Source organism: Nicotiana tabacum, chromosome 23 (genome assembly GCF_000715075.1).
Source record: "Nicotiana tabacum cultivar K326 chromosome 23, ASM71507v2, whole genome shotgun sequence".
In the NCBI taxonomy this organism is placed as follows: domain Eukaryota; kingdom Viridiplantae; phylum Streptophyta; class Magnoliopsida; order Solanales; family Solanaceae; genus Nicotiana; species Nicotiana tabacum.
In genome coordinates, this window is record NC_134102.1 from 134,666,662 (window position 1) to 134,688,772 (window position 22,111).

The window sequence follows — 22,111 nt, forward strand, 5'->3', positions numbered from 1 at the left end:
TGCAAATGCACATGTTTTAAAATAAGAAAAGGCAGAAGGATATTAGAGACATTAATTTTGTCTGGTGTACAATTTTTACGAACCATTTCTTGGTTCTATACTTCTATCTCTATTTTCTTTTTATTTCACTTAATTAATTATGCAGAGAAATTAAGATATAGAATTTGTTATATGAAACAGGAAATGAAGGATAATCTTTAACGAACTATTATCATTTATACGATCTTTCAATCCTCCTTTTTTCTTCTCACTACGATTTATGCACCATAGTTTTTGTTTATTGTGTTATGTATCAATTTTTCCTCATTCATTTATTGAGAGAATAGTTTAATTTATATTTGATAATTAAACTGCATGAGCAATTAAATAGTTAATATCACTCCCTTGTTGAAAAGAAAATATTACACCTAGGATATATTAGACATTTCTTAGACGACAAACTAAAGAACTAACGTGGCCATCAAACAATAAAAATTTATGCGCACCCTATGTTTACACCAATCTAATGAATACATAAAACATGTTTTCACACTTTTATCGCTTAACCATAGTTAAGTGATACACATTTTCGCCTTACTTTATGCTTAACCTTTAGTATGATTTGATGTAAACACAGAGTGCCGATAAGCTATGTTGCGCGGACTCTTCAAAATATTGCCGCACCTGTGTCGGATCCTCCAAAAATACATTACTTTTGGAGAATCTAGCACGCACCCGACAATATTTTCGAAGAGTTCGAGCAACATAGCCGATAAGTATTTAAGTGAGGAGAAAAGCTCAAAAATTGAGAATCAATTGAATAAATAAAATAGAGGGAAAAGAGTATCTACACATAATCAAGTATTTTGTACAAAAATGAAGGGAGACAAGCTATCATAATGTTCTCGCCTACGAGCTACTCGTCTGTAAGGTTTCCTATTTTTCCAAAACAACTGTTCAATGTTACTACAACTTCTTGATACATCCATAGCAACCACTCTCTCCCATTTGTGTTTTCTTGATTTCCTTCTTCCTTCTCTGTGTCGCGGCGAAGGCGTTTGAGGTACCTCGTGTTTGCCAGCAACAACCTTCTCTTCGCCGCTTGTTGATATTGATGCAAAATCCTCTCCTTCCATGCAACATGCAGGGCAGATGTAGATCTTCGGCAGTGAGGATAACTTGATACAATCAAAATGATACCATTCATCGCATTTATCACAAGCGATCATCGGTCTCTGATCATAGGGTCTCCGACAAATGCAATAAAGCATACTTCGATCTCTTAGCAACTTAAGCTCCTTTTCACACGATACAGGTAAATTTTCACCCTCGGTAATAAGCTCAAAGACCTTTTCCAATCCAAGCACGCCCCCATCTGTTGAAACCTTCTTCGCCATATCAGCCCACTGCAAACCTATGTGCTTCGCTTCTGCTAGCCTCTGTCTAAAATAATCTTCTGAGGGAACACCGACAGCTAGTCCCTCTTTTAAATGACGTTGAAGCACTTGAATTGAGGGTTTTTGAGAACCGTCTAATAATCTTTGAGCTCTGATTTTCCAAGAAGTTCTTGCTAATGCCAACTCAAGTTTGCTGTTTGCCTCACAATCATATGCACCACCAACATGTACAGCCTTCAAAGCAACACAAAACTTTTTAGCAATAATGCTAAGGTCTTTATCTGGATAAGCTAAAACAAACTCGACAAACTCTTCTATCCGAGCTTTGAAATCAAGAGCTTTTTGAGCGATTTGCTGAAGTACAGCTCTTTCCTGAATCCATAAACTTAGATCTTCAGCATCTGATAAGAGCTCAACGAGCTTGTGCAACTTGAGATTCTTCCGTCCAATATTCAGAGGATCACTTCCATTTCTTGATATTTTTCCACTGCTCATAAAATGACAATAAGGGCAAATAAAAACTTTTGAATCATTGGCATCCCCTGTTGACAATCCAATGCACTGCAAGTGGAAGCAGTCCTTGCAAGTAGAACACGTCAAAAGCTTCTGGTTTGCACCATCAAGTGAGCAGCATATACATAAAGCCCTTGCATTGGAGTAATTAGATTTCTCACAAATACTGATTGATCTCTCAAGTGAGTTTTCAGTCTGTAGAAGCGCACTAAGCAAGTCAGCGTCTCCAACTGAAGGCTGTAAGACTCCCATACAACGGCACTTCCACTCCTCTATCCTGTGAACCTCAGAGAAAACCATGTCTAGTTCTGTGCAACTGAAGGCATCATTACTCCCTTGTTCCTGAAAGTGTTCAAATTACTAGACACTAACAGTGAAACTCATTGAATATCACATGTAAATACCACTACATGGCATGAGAAAATGCGCGCTAAAGCTTCAAAATATAAAACCATGCATTGACCCTATATTAATTACTTAGTGAGGTAAAGAATAACTTTCGGGCCATTTCCATGAACGAAAATTCCCAAATGTGGACAATAAGCCAGTTGAAAATCACTGAGTTACATCCACGAGAATTTTTTCATTATCATATTTCATAAAGTTTCTCAACTAGTGCTTTTCTGTGTTTCTTGCACTTCCTCAGTTTCCAGAAATCGTAGTAGGGTGAAATTTTTCAGACACATTGTCCTGCCGAATCAATCTCCGTAAGGTTAACTGACAGCACGAATTTGAATCAGAAGTGAGAAAACGTCGACTCCAGTTCAAATGTGTTTGAGGGAAAGAGGAGGAGGAGGGTTTAGACTGCTGTTACAATATGAGCCACGTGAGAAAAAAAGGACTAAAAAAACCTTTTACTTATCAAAAAAGATGGATTACCTAAGAAAGAGGAAAAATATAGTAAGAAGAATCACAGAGGTCAGCCCTCCATTTGTAGAACAGTGTCTTTCCTTCTCTCATTTAGTGGGAGAAATTTGAAATGACAAAGCTAACACTTTATAAGAAGTCCCCAAGGGATCAGAGATGAAATTCTCAAAAGATGCAACATTAAACTAATTTTCCATCTTCTAGTATAATAAAAACTCAAAATGGAAATGTAATGCAACAAAAATACCCCCATAACAAACTTTCCAAAGAAATAAAAGCTACAACTTGTAGGAAGGAAAAGAAAACACAGCAAACCAAATATATTACCTTAAGCTGCAGCAATAGATCCCACGATCGATCCCTAAAGTTGAGGGCGAAAAATAAATGCACGTGATCCAGCCATGACCTGCCAAAATTAAATTATAAGTGATACAAACTAATAAAAATTTGCAGAAAAGCAAAAAAAAAAAAAAATAGAAAATAGATATGGCAATATGGCCACTAAGTCTTCCCAGTTATCCTTTCAATCCCTTGTCATTGCTTTCTATTACTTGACTTCTTTCTATAGTTGCTTTTAAGGCAGGGTACAAAAGGGTTTGTATAGGGATAATAGTGCAGTGGAATCAAGCCAAATTGTACCAGCAGAATGACCTTTCAGTAGAGGCAAGACAATAGTAATAACTATTGTCATTATAATTATTAAATCAAAAATAACAACAGTAACTTCAGAAGAAATAGTAAAAAATGTGGGAAGAATATAGAGATTAGTATCGGATAAGCTACACAGGCTTTCAAAGAGAGTGATAGGTTCTCAAAAGCTACCTTGATATTTACATTCGTTCACCAGAGGAAACCAAGAAAAGAAACTGAAGAAACATAAAGAATATAAGATATTTGACCTATCATATGAGATGATCCCAAAATAGCACAAAGAAAATTTAGGTTTCTAGAATTCCACACTTCTGATAATAACATATTGCTGAAGAAGCTATTATTGGACATCATGCAAATGTGACGACAAGTGGATACACGCCACATACACGCGTACAAGGAAATTCTGCATCAAGTGCGGAACTTACATGTGTTTCTCAATAGCCGTCTGAAGCTGACTGATCATTGCAGGAGACGAGACATGAATGTTCTGCAGCTTGAAGGAGCAAACATACAGTATAAAATTCACAAACGTAACGACACAACTAGGAGAAGTTCAGATAATAGTAACATCGGAATACCTACACCAACAAAGGCTATAGAAGATGGATGAAAAAGTACCTGATACTGCCTGAGAACTTCTTCAGCATCACTTAAATTGGATCTTCTACGAGTAGATTGAACGGAGACTTCCAAAGCTCTCTTAAGCCAATTTACCCAATCAATTAAGGCACTACACAAACTGCAAGTGGTATACACCATAGGAAGGTGGCTTGCAATTTCCACATTCGTCTCGACTTCCTACAGCAATGTTAATAAATAGACTTCAGAGCATGGCATCATCTTTCTGGGAGGTACAGGCAAGCCGCAAAAAAATGTCTCCATCGATATGGCACAATAAAAGCAACAAAGCCACTACACACACAGACAATAGAATTAAAAGTCTTACATGTGGATACACAACCAAAAGTTCTATGCGATTACAAAGGAAAAAAGAAAGCCTGATATGCCAAATTTGGGATTAAAGAAGGAAAACCAGCCCAAAAAGTGCTAAGGTCCTACCAACACAGTAGTTGGCAAACATATGAAGAAGAAAGGGAGGAATAAGGATGTAGTCAGTCATGCGCAGTCACACTAGTGATATCCTCAAACGAGGAGTTACTTCACTAAGCGACCATCTTCAGGTCAGCAACATCGTATTCTGTTTACCTTTTGCCATTATACAAAAAAGGAGAAGGGAAGAACCAGGAATGGTGCTGCAACTATACTACCACCTGTAGTTTCCAAATTTTGGTGAATTTACCTGAAGTGAAAAGATAATACCATGTACTTCTGCAAAACGGCTAAAAGAGAATTGTGCTCCAACAGAAAAACCATCAATAATAAAATCTCACTGTTGACGACAAACTAAAAGGTATTAGAGCTTCTGATCCTTGAATACAGGCAACACCAGAAGCAGAAAACAGGATCAGAAACAATAATTTACAATGGCTATCAAAAGGAGCAAAAGCAACCAGGTAACCTAACATCTATTTACCCAAATAGCAAGGGGTGCACTAATTCACAGCCATATTGAGAAGAAGCAGAAACAACATATCAGTGTCCAGATCGTATCTCTCTTTAGGTGGAAAAGAAGACTGACAAATGTGACAATTAATTACCTCAAGTGTTGGAATTGCAGTAGCAAAAGATAGAGCCTTACTCCAGGAACAGATAAGTTAGCTCCTCGTGCTCTTAAGTGCGTATTTCTGGGTTTCTCGAGAACACAAAAGGGGTATCGATGCTACTCTCCTGACCTCCAGCGGTACCTTATGTCCGCTGATGTTACCTTCTTTGAAACCCAATCATACTTCACAGGTTCGGGTCATCACTTAGATATTTCTGAGGTACTACCAGTTTCATCTTTTGGAGATTCAGTCACTCCAGCTCCACCACCTACAGCTCCAGTTGTAGCTCCACCACCTATAGCTCCAGTTGTAGCTCTACCACCTATAGCTCCAGTTCCACCACCTACAGCTCCGGTTGTAGCTCCACCACCTATAGCTCCAGTTCCTCCACATAATCCAGTTCAACCTTCTGCAGCTCCACCACTCTTGACTTATCATCGTCGTCCACATCCAGCATCAGGCCCAGGTGATTCACGCCCCGCATCAGATTCTGCACCTACTGCAGACTTGTCTCCTCTTAGTCAACCAATTGCACTCCGCAAAGGTGTACGATCCACACTTAATCCTAATCCCCACTATGTCGGTTTAAGTTATCATCGTCTGTCGTCACCACATTATGCTTTTATATCTTCTTTGTCCACTGTTTCTATGCCTAAGTCTACAGGTGAGGCACTATCTCATCCAGGATGGCGACATGCTATGATTGACGAGATGTCTGCTTTACATGCGAGTGACACTTGGGAGCTTGTTCCTCTTCCTGCAGGTAAGTCTACTGTTGGTTGTCGTTGGGTTTATGCAGTCAAAGTCGGCCCGGATGGCCAGGTTGATCGGCTTAAGGCTCGTCTTGTTGCAAAAGGATATACTCAGATTTTTGGGCTTGATTATAGTGATACTTTCTCTCCCGTGGCTAAAGTAGCATCTGTTCGTCTCTTTTTGTCCATGGCTGCTGTACGTCATTGGCCTCTTTATCAGTTAGACATTAAGAATGCTTTTCTCCACGGTGATCTTGAGGAAGAAGTTTATATGGAGCAACCACCTGGTTTTGTTGCTCAGGGGGAGTTTAATGGTTGTGTGTGCAGATTGCGCAGGTCACTATATGGTTTGAAACAGTCCCCTCGAGCTTGGTTTGGTAAGTTCAGCACAATTATTCAGGAGTTCGGCATGACTCGTAGTGAGGCTAATCACTCTGTGTTTTATCGGCATTCTGCTCCTAATCTGTGTATTTATCTAGTGGTTTATGTTGATGATATTGTTATTACTGGTAATGATCAGGATGGTATTACTAATCTGAAGCATTATCTCTTTCAGCACTTCCAAACTAAGGATCTGGGCAGATTGAAGTATTTCTAGGTATTGAGGTCGCTCAGTCTAGCTCAGGTATTGTTATTTCACAGCGGAAGTATGCCTTAGACATTCTTGAGGAGACTGGAATGATAAGTTGCAGACCTATTGACTCTCCTATGGATCCGAATGCTAAGCTTCTGCTTGGACAGGGGGAGCCTCTTAGAGACCCTACGAGATATAGGAGGTTGGTTGGCAAATTGAATTACCTCACAGTGACTAGACCTGACATTTCTTTTCGGGTGAGTGTTGTAAGTCAGTTTATGGATTCTCCCTGTGATAGTCACTGGGATACAGTTGTTCGCATTCTTCGGTATATAAAGTCAGCTCCAGGCAAAGGATTACTATTCGAGGATCGAGGCCACGAGCAGATTGTTGGGTACACAGATGCTGATTGGGCAGGATCACCTTTTGATAGACGTTCTACGTCTGGATATTGTGTTCTAGTAGGAGGTAATTTGGTCTCGTGGAAGAGCAAGAAACAGAATGTAGTTGCTCGATCTAGCGCCGAAGCCGAATATCGGGCCATGGCTATGGCGACGTGTGAGTTAGTTTGGGTCAAGCAGTTGCTCAAGGAGTTAAAGTTCGGAGAAATCAGCAAGATGGAACTAGTGTGTGATAACCAAGCTGCTCTTCATATTGCGTCAAATCCGGTGTTCCATGAGAGGACTAAACACATTGAGATCGACTGTCACTTTGTCAGAGAAAAAATACTTTCAGGAGATATTGTTACAAAGTTTGTAAAGTCGAATGATCAACTAGCAGATATTTTCACTAAGTCTCTTACTGGTTCTCGTATTAGTTACATGTGTAACAAGCTCGGTACATATGATGTGTATGCACCGGCTTGAGGGGGAGTGTTAGTTTATAGATATGTATAGTGTAGTCTTGTCCCACATTGGAAGAGGAGTAATATCTCCTTGTAGTGTATAGCTATAAATAGGGACCTCTTGTATTGTATTTATCATCCAATATCAATAACATATTTTCTCACGTGCCTTCTCACAACAGCCATATTGAGAAGAAGCAGAAACAACATATCAGTGTCCAGATCGTATCTCCCTTTAGGTGGAAAAGAAAACTGACAAATGTGACAATTAATTACCTCAAGTGTTGGAATTGCAGTAGCAAAAGATAGAGCCTTAAAGCACCAACGAAGTGTATAACAAGCATCTTGAAGTTTAGGAACCAAATCAAACTTGAAACCAAGACCTTGACCTGCTTCTACAACCGAGTCTATGGCTTGTATTTGCTTTTCACTTTTGCCATGTCTGATCAATATTTCATCATCTATATTTTCGACATTCAACAGACACTTTGTATCATACAACACAGAGCAGGCATCCTGCTCCCACCTGGTGCAAGTATCAAGCAATGTTTGAATCATCAGTTGTTCTCTCAAAGATAGCTTCAAAAGCTTAGAGTCTGATACCAATTCCTGCAAAAATTACAACAAAGGATGTAAGAGCTTCGTTATATTTCGCAAGTGCAGAGTTTGCAAATGATTAACCTTCAAAGTCTCTACTTCAAGAGGACTTGAACCAAGTGCCATGGAGTCACGTGATAAAAAGGGCTGTGACCTAGATAACCAAGACTTCGCAATTGATACCGCATCCTTGACTTCATCAAGAGAAGGCAGAATCACAAATATCTCCTCGGAAGCCCTAAATATTTTGCAAAATTTAAATAATACTCAGGAAGAAGAATAAATACACAAACACAGAAGCAAGAAATATGAAGCAATAACTAAATCAGGGAACGAGGCAACACCTTATAACATCCTCAAATTCAGATATTTGTTCCTTGCTTACAAGGACGCGCCTGGCACTTTCCTCCCAAACTACAGCATTCGCTTTTACCTCAGAAACATCAGCAAACAACTTCTCTTTCTCAATCTGCAATCTGGAGATATATTCACATGTAAGATGGGATGATCAATAGGTTTTTCAAGATAATCATTATTGGTAAAGCGAAAATTGTAATAATACATGCTAGCCTCCATCAACAGCTGCTCAATATAATCCATGGACATTTTGCAACGAAGTGCCTGTACGAAAGAATTTCAGAAAATTCAGATAGAGGAGTGAACTAAAGATTTACGAGTACCGAAATATTGCAATGAATGATGAATTACTTTAGACAGCGTAAGTGATTAGATGTCAAAGCAGTCATGAACCATAAAAAGAATCAGATAACCAAGAAAGAAAAATGAAAAAGATGGATAGCACATGATAAGAACGTTGAAAATGTAACTTAATGATTGGCAGAAAGTGATAGGAGAAGAATGACACTCTAGTTACCTTCAGAGCTTTTACCCTACAACCAGCCTTCTTTAGCTCAACATCCAAACAAGGCAGCTCCTCCACTATGTCAGAAGTGTGAGAAATATTATAGCTATTTGCATTACACACTACTAGTAAATAAAAGATTAAATGAGATCTCCAAACCTTTAACTTTAAGCAAAGACGCATCCTTTAGAAGGCAAGTTAACTCGCCAAATACAGTTTCTTGATCCTCCCTTTCGCTGATGCCCAATAGAGCATGATTAGCACGCGCTATCCAAGACATAGCATCTTTATGATATTGTCTTAGAAGTTCAAGCTCTGTAATATTAACCGCCAAACCATCCCATTTGTTGAGAAGTAATTCAAGTTCCTGTACAACATAAAATGTGGCATTTACGCGAAGCTCTATTTCCATCAACGCTTTTCACGAAAATATGATAAGGTAGGAACAACCTTGAGACTGAGAGAACCTTCCAACAGATCACGGCACTGAGATTGACAACATTCAACTTGTCTAATTAAATCTAGGAGCAGTTCACCTTCAGGAAGTTGCACTTGAAGGCTTAAACTCTGAAAATGAAAAAAGAAGTAATAGAAGAATCACAAAAAAAATAATTCCAAAAAATGACAGCATCACAGAAAGCAAAGATAACTAGATCACCTCCTTCTCTAATTTGTAGACAATATCTGCCTCAACTCTTGCAGAAGTCTCAGACACGCATTTCCTTACTCTTTCAGCCCAAGCCTGAAGAAGCTCAATATGTAAGATTATAAAGCATCATTCATTCCATTTTTTAATATTGAAGCGGTAAGCAGTTTCCAATATTCACTGACAAGCATTTATCATCTTTTTCACGTCATGAGATCTTATAATTTCTCCAGCGGTAAGCAGTTTCCAATATTTGCACAGAGAACAACAAAGACAATAAGTCAAAGAAAAAGAGGAAATCATAAGTGGGCAGGAATCTGAGGAAAAGTAACTATAGACCAGTTGAACAAAACGGACGATCATAAATTTGCTGATCCTCTTTTCTACAGTCAATCGCATCTACAATGAGACGAAAGGCTTCAGAAATTTCATGATATTGGAACATGTCCCAACAAAAATAAAAAGGACCTTTTGGGGATAAGAACCAAACTTCAGGGGTTTTGTAGTCTTTTTTATATTTTTTTATATATTATTGGTTCTGAACGTAAAAGATTTTGTTGAGAAAAAAGGGTTGTTTCTTCTGTTTTCTCTCTCTTCTCCTAATCTTCACTTCCTTTAGTTTGACTCGATGTTTTCTCTCAAGGAGAACACAACGAGACATTATAATGTACCACTATTACTAAAACATAAAACTATAGTGTATCAAGCTGCTGAGTCACACTATAAAGGTTTGGGAGAAAGTGGTGGAGAAGAGAGTGAGGACGGGTGTATGTATCTCTGAGAACCAGTTCGGATTTATGTCGGGACGGTCAACTACAGAAGCCATTCATCTTGTGAGACGATTGGTGGAGCAGTACAGGGAAAGGAAAAAGGACTTGCACATGGTGTTCATTTATCTTGAGAAGGCTTATGACAGAGTCCCGAGGGAGGTGCTATGAGATGTTTGGAGGTTAGCGGAGTCCCGGTAGCGTACATTAGGGTGATTAAGGACATGTACGAAGGTGCTAAGACTTGGGTGAGGACTGCGGGAGGAGACTCGGAACTTTTTCCTGTGGAGATGGGGTTGCATCAGGGATCAGCCCTTAGCCCGTTTTTGTTTGCCCTAGCGTTGGATGTGCTCACGCGACACATACAAGGGAGGGTGGTGTATGTTATTTGCTGATGACATAGTACTGATTGACGAGACGCGAAGGGACAGACGCTGGAGTCCAAAGGTTTCAAGTTGAATAGGTCGAAAACTGAATAATTGGAGTGCAAGTTCAGTGATGAGAGGCATGAAGAAGAAGTGTTAGTAAAGATTGATACTCAAGTCATTCCCAAAAGAGATAGTTTCAAGTATCTTGGGTCTATAATTCAAGTCGACGGGGAGATTGACGAGGATGTTACTCACCGCATTGGAGCGGGTTGGATGAGATGGAGGCTAGCTTCGGGGGTTTTATGCGACAAGAATGTGCCGCCTAGACTTAAGGGCAAATTCTACAAGGTGGTGGTTAGACCGGCTATGTTGTATGGAGCTGAAATGAGGATGTTGAGATGGATGTGTGGACATACCAGGAAAGACAAGATTAGGAATGAAGTTATTAGGGACAAGGTGGGAGTGACATCCGTGGAAGACAAGTTGTGAAAATCGAGGCTGCAATGGTTTGGGCGTGAGGAGGAGAGACATAGATGCCCCGGTCAGGAGGTGTGAGAGGTTGACCATGGCGGGCTTGAGGAAAGGCAGGGGTAGGCCAAAGAAATATTGGGGAGAGGTGATTAGGCAGGACATGTCGGTGCTTCACCTAACCGAGGACATGACTAGCGGAAGGTGTGGAGGTCGAGGATTAAGGTGGTGGGTTGACAGGTAGTTGTGACTTTCTCCTAGGTTTACCAGTAGTACTAGTAGTATTCTTGCTGTTGGTTGAAAGACACTTTCTTCTAGTTTGTTAGTATATATGGTACTTAGCTACCACGTCCATTGCTTTTTGAAAATTGCTATTGGAAATTGTTGCTCCATGATTGTTACTATTTGATGCTACTTTTTTTCCCCTTTTACTGGAAATTGTTGCTCCCTGATTGTTACTATTTGATGCTACTTTCCTCCCCATTTTCCTTATTGTCTTTTGTCTCCCTTTTCTTTCTTTCTTCCCCCTCTTTCTTCTTTTTCTTCCCTTTTCTTCCGTGACACCTTTCTTGAGCCGAGGGTCTATCGGAAACAACCTCTCTACCTCTCCAGGTAGGGGTAAGGTCTGCGTATACGCTACCCTCCCCAAACCCCACATGTGGGATTATACTGGGTTTGTTGTTGTTGTTGTTGTTGTTGTTGTGTTGTTTGTTACTAAAACATAAACAGTGGCGATGTCAGCCTGGTAACCTTTCCTAAACAGTGTATAAGACAGAAAACTTACAAAATAATAAGGTATACCTTAACTGACGACAACTTGTTCAACAATTCTTCACTTTCTTCGATGTAGATGGGGCAATCTACAGTCTTGGAGTACAAGGCCTCCAAATCAGATACCTGAAAAGGCAATGAGGAAATAGTTAGCAAACATAAGAGAACAGAATGAGCAACACTTCCTAACCTCAAAGGGAAGAAGAAGAAACATTTCCAGATGATCCAAGAATGTAAAGACTATGAATGATATGAAAGGCAGATAAAAGGTTCAGAAATTAGACAACCATTTTTTTTTGTTTTTATTTTGGCGGGGGAGGGGGGAGGAATATGCTATTGTAAAGAATTGGACCTAGGGCCTAACTCAACCCCAAAAAGCGCTTATGAGGGGAGGATTGCCAAAGACCATATAAGGAGACTATAACCCATTCCCTCAACCACTACCACTGTGGGACTTAACAACTGTATTAGCTACAAATGTCATAACAAAAACCTGAAATTATACCCTAACCTGAACTACCATTCTCAATGAACAGCATTAACACCTGTCAAACTGTTCGGTAATGCGGCAGAAACATAAACTAACAAATATATGGGGTACGATAGATTCATAGAATATCAAACCACACTAATATGCACTTAGATAACTATCAACGAGGTGAATGAACTGGCTTACAAGAATATTTGAGCATGATGAAAGAACAGAATCAATCTCCAGAGTCAGCTGGCTCGCTTCTTTCTGGAAATCCTGTACATGAAGCATACTCGGGTGGTCAGAACCAGCGCAAAATATAAGTGCAGAATAAAAGAGGTAAAATCAGAAACAAAATGCATTTCACCTTCAATCTGAGATGTGCAGGTTCATTACAGGGTACAGGGTTTAAACTGAGCAAACTGTTAACAACTTCCATCTGCACCTTCACTACATCACTACTGCGATCAGACATCCAAGATTTTACTTTAGAGAGACAGTCCTTAACATTTTGAGCCCAACTCTGAGCTTCAATCAACTTCTTCACCAACTCTCTTACCTAAACCCCATTTGACAGATATTTAGTTGAAGAGAGGAACACAATCTAGGACTAAGGAGTTATAGAAAATGATATGGCTGAAATCTCACTGGATCCATTTCATGACCAGCCCACATAAACTGTTCGGCTTCCTTTATTGCACGACGATAAGCATCTGAAGAATAAGGATCCTGAAAAAGCTTACTGAACTTCATCAGCCATTTTTCAGCAAGCTGCACGTGTGTGATACATCCACCTTTTACCTACATTTGGCCATTGATTAGAGCCCATAAAATTTAGAAGCTAATACTTTATATGTTTGCACGAGCCACATATTAGCAAAAACTATTTTTTCTCTTTAGATTATTAACACGTTATTTGTATCACGAATCTGCAATTAATACTGCAGATGTCACATCTCAAAGTATCAACCGATTCAGAAAATGTGGAACAGCTAACTGAGGTATCAGCCTATCAAAGAACAGAACTTCCCAAATAGAGCAGAAAAGGTTCGAGAAGCATGTATCTGAAGACCGTTAGTATCATTCAGATAGTTAAGCTTCTTGACCACTAGTATCATTAAGATAGTTAAGCTTCTCAACTAAGTCATAGGATTGGGTGTGCGATAGCGAGAAAGTTAGACATGGTAAAGGAAAGTGAGAGAGTAGGAAAGGATTTCTCACCAGTCGTTGACACAGATTATGAAGGAAAATTAGTAGTATTAACATTTCAGATATAAAAGATCAAAGCACAAATGATTAAACACTGGTAAAGAATCATTGAGCTTGTTCTTCCATCTCCTAATGAATATCAAAACCAAGAAATATACTTCTGTTCTACTTCCTCTAAATAATGACAAGCACTGTGATTGTCAATTACTTCTCCCCCCCCCCCCCCAAAAAAACCCACCCCTTTGGACAAAAGCCTATTACTACAGATCTGCTGAAAACTAGGGTATAGAAATCTCTACTTAAGTGGTTAAACGGGAATCTACAAGTAATTAGAAAAGCTAGCAACGAAATGCAGAACACTGTATGGAGCCCAAGAGAGGGTCCAAAGAGAAACTTTCAATCCTCACTAGGCCAGAAAACAATGGAACAAAACTGGAATCCCTTTGAGCATCAAATGGAATAAGAAAAACAAGACACTTCACCCAAAAAATGTTCTCATATGGAATGGAAGTAATGATCAGAACCTTTTTTGACAAAGCAGGTGGATCGTTGGAAGATAGAAGTTGCTTTCTGAAGTTTTTTGCAGCCTCTTCATGATTACCCTTATCAGTAGTAAACACCAAATCATTCAATTCAGCCAGCGTATGACGATAAAGGAGTCGACGCTTTTGTGGCTTACATTCACACAAATGTTCCCAGTGCTACAAGCAAAACTCATGGTTAGTCAAGAAAACAGATACAACAACCAAAATTGATGACTAAGTATGACAAAGATTACACAGAATGCCAATGGCAGTACTGTAGAGCATTCAGCAGTTTAATCACTAACCCCCACCCCCCCCCCCCAAAAAAAAAAGAAAAAAGAAAAAACCATCCCAAAAGCAATAAGGACCAAATAATTCACCACAGGCTCTAGAATTAATAAATCAAAACTTAAGCTGCATGATGATGGGAAAGTCCTATCTGTTGTAATATTAGATATTTGGAACCCTATATTGTGTTAATTTACATTCAAAATATATTGATACTGGAGGAAGAACAATGCTGAGAATGTCCTAGCCTCCTAGATGCTAGAATGAACGACCTACAAGGAAAATATGATTTTATGCTTCTACAATCAGCTAAGTTAAGCTTGAATTTGGCCAGAGTAGTAACATTGTATAGACAGAATAGAACTCATAGAAGCATATCACATATAGGAACTAGCGAGGCAAGAAAAACAACTTATTGTTGACTCCTTGCACAAATAAAAAATTCTTACCTCAAGACAAACAAAAGATGATGGTGCACAGCTGCATACTACAGCAGAAAGATACAAATATTGCTGGCATATGATGCATGTAGGATCCTTCGAAGAAGAAACGGTAAAATTTGTCAAATACACTTCAGAACACACTCATAGTCAAAAATTCAAGAAGACATCAAAGTTAAAGTACCTCCTCCGTGCCCACATATTCAGGCTTCCGACGAGGCGGCATGGCAGAAGAATTAACAATGCCATTTTTCCAAAGCCGCTCTCTCCAAGACTTTTCTCTAGAATAGATCCTGGCCAGTTCTGTTTTTAAGTAAGGTGCTGCCTTGCTGTCAAATTCACTCTGCAAGGTGATGAAAATTGTTAAATTGGCATGACTAAAATTTAAAAGTAAATAGAACTATAGAAGCATGGAAAAGTTATCTACAAAAATACCAAAGCACAACAATAGTTCTTCAGAAGAAGCATCAATTAGCATAAGTTTGGTCGAAAACTTAGAAAATATTATAGGCAGAGCAGTCCAAGAGCTACTCAAAAAATTTAGTGCACCAAAGGGTAATCCCAACCACAGAAAGCATGTAAAGAGCCAGATTTTACATCCATGGGCAAAGAACGAATAAACAAAGCATTGGCCACAGCAGGCCATGGAAAATGGCGAACAGGACTAGGATACAGACCCTGGCTACTGCACAGAGCAGCTCTTCATGAGACAAAACAGCAGGTTTGCGATAAAGCTGGTAAAGATCTGCTCCAAATCCACCATGAGGTAACCAGTCGGCAGGGGCAAAATTGACAGCCTCAGCACAATTTAAGCCTGCAATTCCAAGATGCAGGTAAGATTACAGGAGAGAGCTGCATCATGCATGACTAGCATTTGAATAAGAACGAACTCTTCGAACTTTTTGCAAACCAAAGATAAAATAGCAAAAATGCATGGCTCACCGAAGTTGAAGCCTCCGTGATACGATCTGGGAAAGGTAATAATGAAGTCCCCAGGCTCCTGCCATAAAGCAAAAACAAGCCACATAAATGAAAAGTGGAAAATGAGAAAAGCTTTAAAATTGGTTCCTCTCTACACTGGAAAGTCTGTCATGAAGGGGATCGTAAGTACTGTTAAGGGGATATTGCTTATTGAGTTACAGCTTGCTACTAAAGTCAAATGACAATATATATTCATAATTTGTTGAATATCTTTGGTCATTAGATTGCGAATTTCTTCAGAATTATTATTATTTTCTATACAGTGTACTCTATTCCTCAATCCTACTTTGCTTAATATTAGGACTTTAAGTTTTCTCCGCATTTTTGCTTACGGTTCCAAACTCAAAGGATAACGGGCCCCCCCCCTCTACCCTTCTCCACTTAAATCCAATACCATGCTTTTGTCTATAGCAAGATTCGAACTCGTGACGTGCGCCTAACCATACATCACACCCTGAGCTCTTACCACTAGATCAAAGCTATGGGGGGCACATTTCTCCCACATATTAGTACTATAGACAGGTAAAGGAAAAGGCCTCGTGTTGCTTAAATTCTTCAAGTAACTTCTGGTCCCAAATGCATGACCATGGTAAAGAATTAGGCCCCTGCAATATAGATCATTTAATTTGCATCCTTGTTGTATAACAAAAAAGTTTAGGCAACCCCAAGGCTCACGACAGCCTAATTCTAATGGGTTTGAGAGATAACATGTACCTTTGATAATGAAGCTTGGAGGCCAAATGACAAAATACAAAACTAAAAGAAGAGAAAAAGTGTGGAAGAATTTTAACCAATAACATGGAGGACGAAATATAAAGAGAAAACAAGTTTCAAAGGATGATGCCAAAAATTGTTCTGAAACATATATTAAAGGTAACTGTAGTAGTGTAGTGAAGAAGTAAAGACAAAACGCCAGCTGTTTATCACCTGCTTATCGCTCACCGTTTTTGCAATCCTCGGGTTCTATCCAACTACAGAGATTCAGAATACCAGTAGACTCCTGAAAGGTCACCCTACTCTGACATGTAGCCTTAGAAAAAGATATTGTTAATTCAAACTCTTTTTCAATGTGTTTTGTGTGATACCCCTCATAAATCCTGATTTTTTACTGCATCTGTTGTGGGTGGCATAGGAGTGCTGACACAGTTATTTTTTTATTTTCCTAATTTATACATTTGGGCTATGGAAAGATAATAGTATCCTCCACCAATATCAAAACATACGGAATGTGAATCAAACAGCCAATAGTAGTTTAAAGGACCTTAAACACCAATATGCAACGACATACAACTGGCATAATCAATACTTCAGGCACCGAACAAAACGTCCTGCCGAATCTTAGGGACCATAAAATATCTTTATTCTCTATTTTTTCCTACAGTTTTTAGATTCAATAGAAGTACCATTTTCAATTGAATTGGAAAAAACTGTTTTCCTAGTTTCTCAACAAAAACTTAAGCTAAAATATCTATAGAAAGAAAATCCTCCTATCTCCTGGCCATATAATAGTTAAACATAAGTTTGGAAGCGGAAAAAAAAAAGTTTGGCTCCACAAAACAGTAAAAATTACTATGAAAAGCTCTCCCTTTTTATCACTCTCCGGACAGTTTCTCCTTATTTTCATGCTCTTCTATTTACGAAGAAAAAGACGCAAATGCAGTATCATGACATCGTCCATGAATTTTGGCAGGAACTACCAGAAAGCTACAAAGGAAAAAGACAGAGCAGGACATAAGGAGAAACATCTGAGTATTAAGTCCTGAAACAAACCTGTACTACATTATAAACAGGAACCCCATTTTCTTGCAACACACGTGGATTCAGCATGGTTACAAGCTGAAATAGCAGATCTGGTTGCGCATCAAACAGATCGGGAAGGCTATTACGCATTACCTGCATAAAATTTGCTAGTTACAGGACAGCAAGAAAAGGTCCAAATTTTGAAATTTATGAGGGAAAGCTACATGTAAAAACCATTTATAAACATTGATACAAGTTAACTGACAACAGCAATCAAGTATTCCTTTATCACTTCTCAAGCGGCTAAAATAGGAAAATAACTAGCATCAATGCAATGTATCAAGGAACATGGAAAAGGTAATCTCTCTATGCCAAGACGTAATGAAAGAATATGCAACAGCTCTTTTAACACTAACTAGACACAAACTAATACAGATAAGAAACCACAACTAATGATATCCAAACCCCTAATGAATAGGGATTATTTACATCTTCCAAAGCACCTCCTGGTAAAACCCTGGATGTTGGTTACTCATGTTATTGTATATAGTCATCTATTACTTGTGGGTTTAGCAGGACTCCAGCTATGCTCTACATCTATCAAGTTAACACGCCAGAATAACCGGTCTGAACTCATTCATTTATACATGGAAGTAAAAGGTAAAATAGATTATCATTTACTTCTCATATGAGATGATTCAAATCAATAGAACTGAAGAACCAAATAGTATGAAGAACTAAAGAACCAAACAGTATGAAGAACAAGAATATTTCCCATGACCTTAAACTTGCCTCATTTCAGTTCAACCATCTCCATAAAACCATTTTAAGACAGAGGACAAAGCTCTCATTAAACTAAAATCTCATGAAAGCCAACATTCAAATATCAAGAACTTGGATCAACATGTATTCGCGTCAAATTTCCATTCATAGTAGAAGAGATATGTTTTAACTTTACTAGCCTACAATTTGTAAATACTCAAAAGCAAAAGCTATGACACTAATGAAGGATAGGAAGTGTTCAGAATGACCTTCTCAAAAGCTTGGGCTTCATTTCCAGGAACACTATACCAACATTTCGGCTCTTCCCTGAAAGGAAGCAGGAAGAACTAATTAACTGATAAATTTATCAAGATTCAATCAATGATTATCAGGATACTGGTCGTGCACAAAATAGAAGACATCAAAGCAATGATATCATGAGCTTAATCAACCTGATTGCAGAAAAGATATCAGCGGGAAATGTAAATGCACCGGTCCGATAAGATACTATGATAACTGGAAGTGTTAAAAAGGGACAAGTTAGACCTAAAATCGCATTTGCAAGCAATCGGGAAAGGCCTACAACACTTGAAATCCACATGGAGTTAGCTAGGTGTAGAACATAATGGAAACAACGTGTCCGTATAGGTGATACCAACTAGTTAGAGACGAAGGTTTAGTCGTTGGTGCTATCATTTAGCCGGACTCAACTATTTAGGGATTGAGGTGTAGTTGTTGTAATCAAGCTTCAATAACCAATTAACTATGAAATGCATGGAGAGACAGAAGAGAAAAAGGAAGCTCCACTCAGTTGGCCAGGAAGTGGTCACATCACCACACATATAAGCCACAGGTACTTCATGGTGCATGCTAGGCAATTGTAGAGGGCGTTCACGGATAAATATAACTTACTTATAAGAAATAGTTAACAGAAAGGAAAGGTTATTCAAAAAAAAGAGCAAGCTTATATCCCTTGTTTCCCTTTCCTCATACTTTATTTTGGATTTAGACGGGGGGTTTTCTTTTTCATTTTTTGGGGGGAGGGGCTAGATTGGTTAGTGGGTGATGAAAAGAGGATATGAAGCCAATGGACATCTAATAGATGCATCAACACTTTAAAGGAGTAATTTCGAATCTACCTAATTTGGGCAAAAAATGAGATAAGCTTCATGGCGTTAGGTACTACGAAACATTTCAGCAGAAGAGAAGTCAAAAGAGGATACACTGAACAAGTGACGAATCTACCGGCGAGCTAGCAACCTAAGCAAGACCATCAAACCACATCAGCCAAAAACAGTTGAACGGGACCTAGTGAAAGCACAACCTGTAGATTGTGAAAACCCAATAAACAACGCTACATGGATTTTACAAAGCTCATTTGTAAGATTCGCACAGATTTACCAACATGCCAAATTTCTAACCTTATTAGGAAAGGCATGTCACATCACATTAGGCAATAATGGAAAGAAATTAATATCAAGACCAAATGTAATAAAAGTATCTGCAAGAACTTTCGTAGCAACGCAACCTAAAATAACTTACTTATCTTGAATTGCATACACGTTTAAATAAGATGAAACTACTGGTTAGATAGAGGTTTCTGACATTTCTATGAGCAATTATATGTTGTTTAATGAATCGAACTTATTATTTTCTAAATCAATAACAAACCTTTTAAAGTGGATCTTCTTCTTTTGTTTGTCTGGTATGAAATTTATTCTTTTACTATCATGGTGACTTTCAGCATAAATGAATAAGAGCTTTTTTTTAATAAAGTAAGTAATTCTTTTAATATTATACAAGCCGTACACAAAAAAAAGTAGAGAAAGAACACAATAATATGGTTCTCCTCCAATCAAATTTGTCATATGGTCACTTATTTCATAGGAATAAAAGAAATGGACTTAAGATACAAATAATAATTGGCAATCATACCAGTGAAGATAATTCATGGAGTAAAAGCAGTGGTCTTCAAAATGCCAGCAGAATGAGGAGAATAGCATTCCGATATACAGCCAAGGCACCATAACACCAGCAATGCTATGATGTACAGCTCGAAGCATCGAACCTGGCAACTTCGGTAAGTTATTGAGATTCCATGGGCTAGCACTATATTCATCCCATGTACCTTGTTCAACTGATGATAGTTTTTCGTCGGTTACACGTGGAAATCCACTACCATAGATGGAAGTATCCAAGTCACTGCCATACTTCACTTCAACCTCCCCAGCTGATCCGTCCACAATTTCCCAGAACTTCTTTTCTAATTCCACTTGTGAAATAGATGCGGAACCAAGCCATTTTTTCCTGGCACGATCAGCAATGCGCCTAAATGCGTCCAATGGTAAGTCTCTACCGGGTGCAAAACCGAAGCTGTCCTTTTCAGAATTCAAGCATTGCAAGCAATACCAGTTCCCAGGTGGAATTTGTTTCAGAGGTGGTGATAAACAGTAAATATGCCACCCTTTATTGCACCGATCACAGAGAAGCATCACCTCCCCGTGCAATCCACTTTTGCATTGTTCACATATTTGATCATGTTCTTCCTCCTTCGCCTTACACGTTTCAGTTCGGTCACACTCACTATTCTTTCTCCTTCTCTTTGAACTCGAGAATTGGGAGTCTGACTCCCTTTTTCTCTCACTTCCATTTCCTCTCCTGTAACTTTTATTTCTCATCTTATTTAACTTATTATAGTACTCTTCATAATCACACAAATGTTCCAGGTACAACTGACATAATACATGCTTGGCGCACTCCGAAATCTTCCCAGCAGGTCGTACGAACCTAAAAACCTCGCCCCACTTCTTTTCCTTAGCTACTTTATCGTACCCTACGAGCCGCTTGACGGAATTAAAGAACTTACACAAATTAAGCTCCTCCCCCTCAAACACAACACGTTTCTTCGCCGCCTTCTTCCCGCAATGCTCCTCTAGGAACCTATAGTACTCTAATTCAAAGGTCTTCGGATCGCAAGACGCGCACCGAGCCTGTAACTGATGAATCGCTTGCGTTTTCGTCGGAAACATGAAGGCATTCAAATCCAATGCAAAAGGGGGTTTCCAACTCTTAGGTGGGATAATTTTACAAATGCCATATTTCTCAGCCTCTGGCCTGATCTTGTAAATAAACCCTAAAGGGTCCTTAAATTCATCCTCAGTTGGATAATACACTGGCCCGGGTGGTATATTCAATAACCCAATTGGGGATGCACTTGTATTTTGCCCTAATTCTACAGCCCTAGGCCTCCCTCTCCCCATTATTAATGCAACTACTAACTATATCATCAAGATAATCAACACCCAATTACAAAATCTGCATGCAAGATTCATATAAACATTCAAAATATGTCTCGAATCACTATAAATTCAAGAATCTTGAAATTTAAAGGAACATTTAACTATTAAAAATGAAATCTTTAACGTACCTTTGTGGAATAATAAAGGACATAAAAACCAAGGCTTGGTAGATTCTTGTCCCTCAATATATGTCTGCAAACATGTGTGTGTTTTTTGTGTTTAGATAGATATCTCTTGTTTGGTTTTTAGTTGTAAAAAAACGGTGTTTTTCGTTAGTCTTCTTTTAGCTTTTTTCTTTTTCTTTTTCTTTTTCTTTTTTTTCTTCCCTTTTGTTTAAAGGTCAGTTCGTTTGCAGTTTAATGAGAACTGAGATTTTATATAAAAAGGTCTCTAAATCAGAAAATTAACGAAAATGTTAAGGAATCTCTTGGACTTGAGGAATCTAAAGCGCGTGTGATGTAACGTGATTTGATTCTGACGAACAATGATGGTGTTAAAATGTTATCTCACAAAATTAATTAATAAATATAATGATATATACGTTTAATACATGTATTTTTACTTTAATTTTATCCACTAAAATTAAATTGATTAATTTGGTGTCATTACACAATAGGAATAAGTATTTATCGTAAGGATAATAAGAGCAAAAGAGTATGAAGCACAAGGTGCA

General features: G+C 38.6%; 1 protein-coding gene across 2 annotated transcripts; it reads right to left on the reverse strand.

The window, feature by feature from the left end:
- Window positions 1–784: 784 nt before the first annotated feature.
- Window positions 785–21,789, reverse strand: LOC107784173 (lysine-specific demethylase JMJ17). 2 transcript variants are annotated; one of them, XM_075245963.1, is made up of 25 exons: window positions 21,567–21,789; window positions 20,075–21,454; window positions 18,409–18,466; window positions 17,408–17,530; window positions 15,599–15,656; window positions 15,334–15,470; window positions 14,841–14,999; window positions 14,666–14,752; window positions 13,929–14,105; window positions 12,844–12,996; window positions 12,563–12,754; window positions 12,400–12,471; window positions 11,754–11,849; window positions 9,362–9,445; window positions 9,154–9,270; window positions 8,863–9,070; window positions 8,716–8,780; window positions 8,404–8,462; window positions 8,186–8,317; window positions 7,926–8,079; window positions 7,521–7,853; window positions 4,029–4,208; window positions 3,836–3,903; window positions 3,084–3,162; window positions 785–2,231 (listed from the first exon to the last, which is right to left on the reverse strand). In XM_075245963.1, the coding sequence occupies exons 2-25, from the start codon at window positions 21,397–21,399 to the stop codon at window positions 837–839; spliced, it is 5,511 nt and encodes a 1,836-aa protein (XP_075102064.1). In that variant the 5' UTR covers window positions 21,400–21,454; window positions 21,567–21,789; the 3' UTR covers window positions 785–836. The 2 variants fall into 2 exon arrangements, with proteins under 2 accessions (XP_075102064.1, XP_075102065.1); XM_075245964.1 differs by having other exon boundaries at window positions 3,836–3,897; window positions 21,567–21,788.
- Between the last annotated feature and the right edge of the window lie 322 nt (window positions 21,790–22,111).

Bases quoted from the DNA above. Each gene is read 5' to 3' on its own strand.
- LOC107784173 (XM_075245963.1), bottom strand. From the start codon at position 21,399: ATGGGGAGAGGGAGGCCTAGGGCTGTAGAATTAGGGCAAAATACAAGT. The intron at 17,531-18,408 runs GTCATTCTGAAC...AATTTTATGCAG, and splicing joins AAGCCCAAGCTTTTGAGAAG to GTAATGCGTAATAGCCTTCC. The intron at 12,472-12,562 runs GTGAAATGCATT...CTTCATGTACAG, and splicing joins CTGCACATCTCAGATTGAAG to GATTTCCAGAAAGAAGCGAG.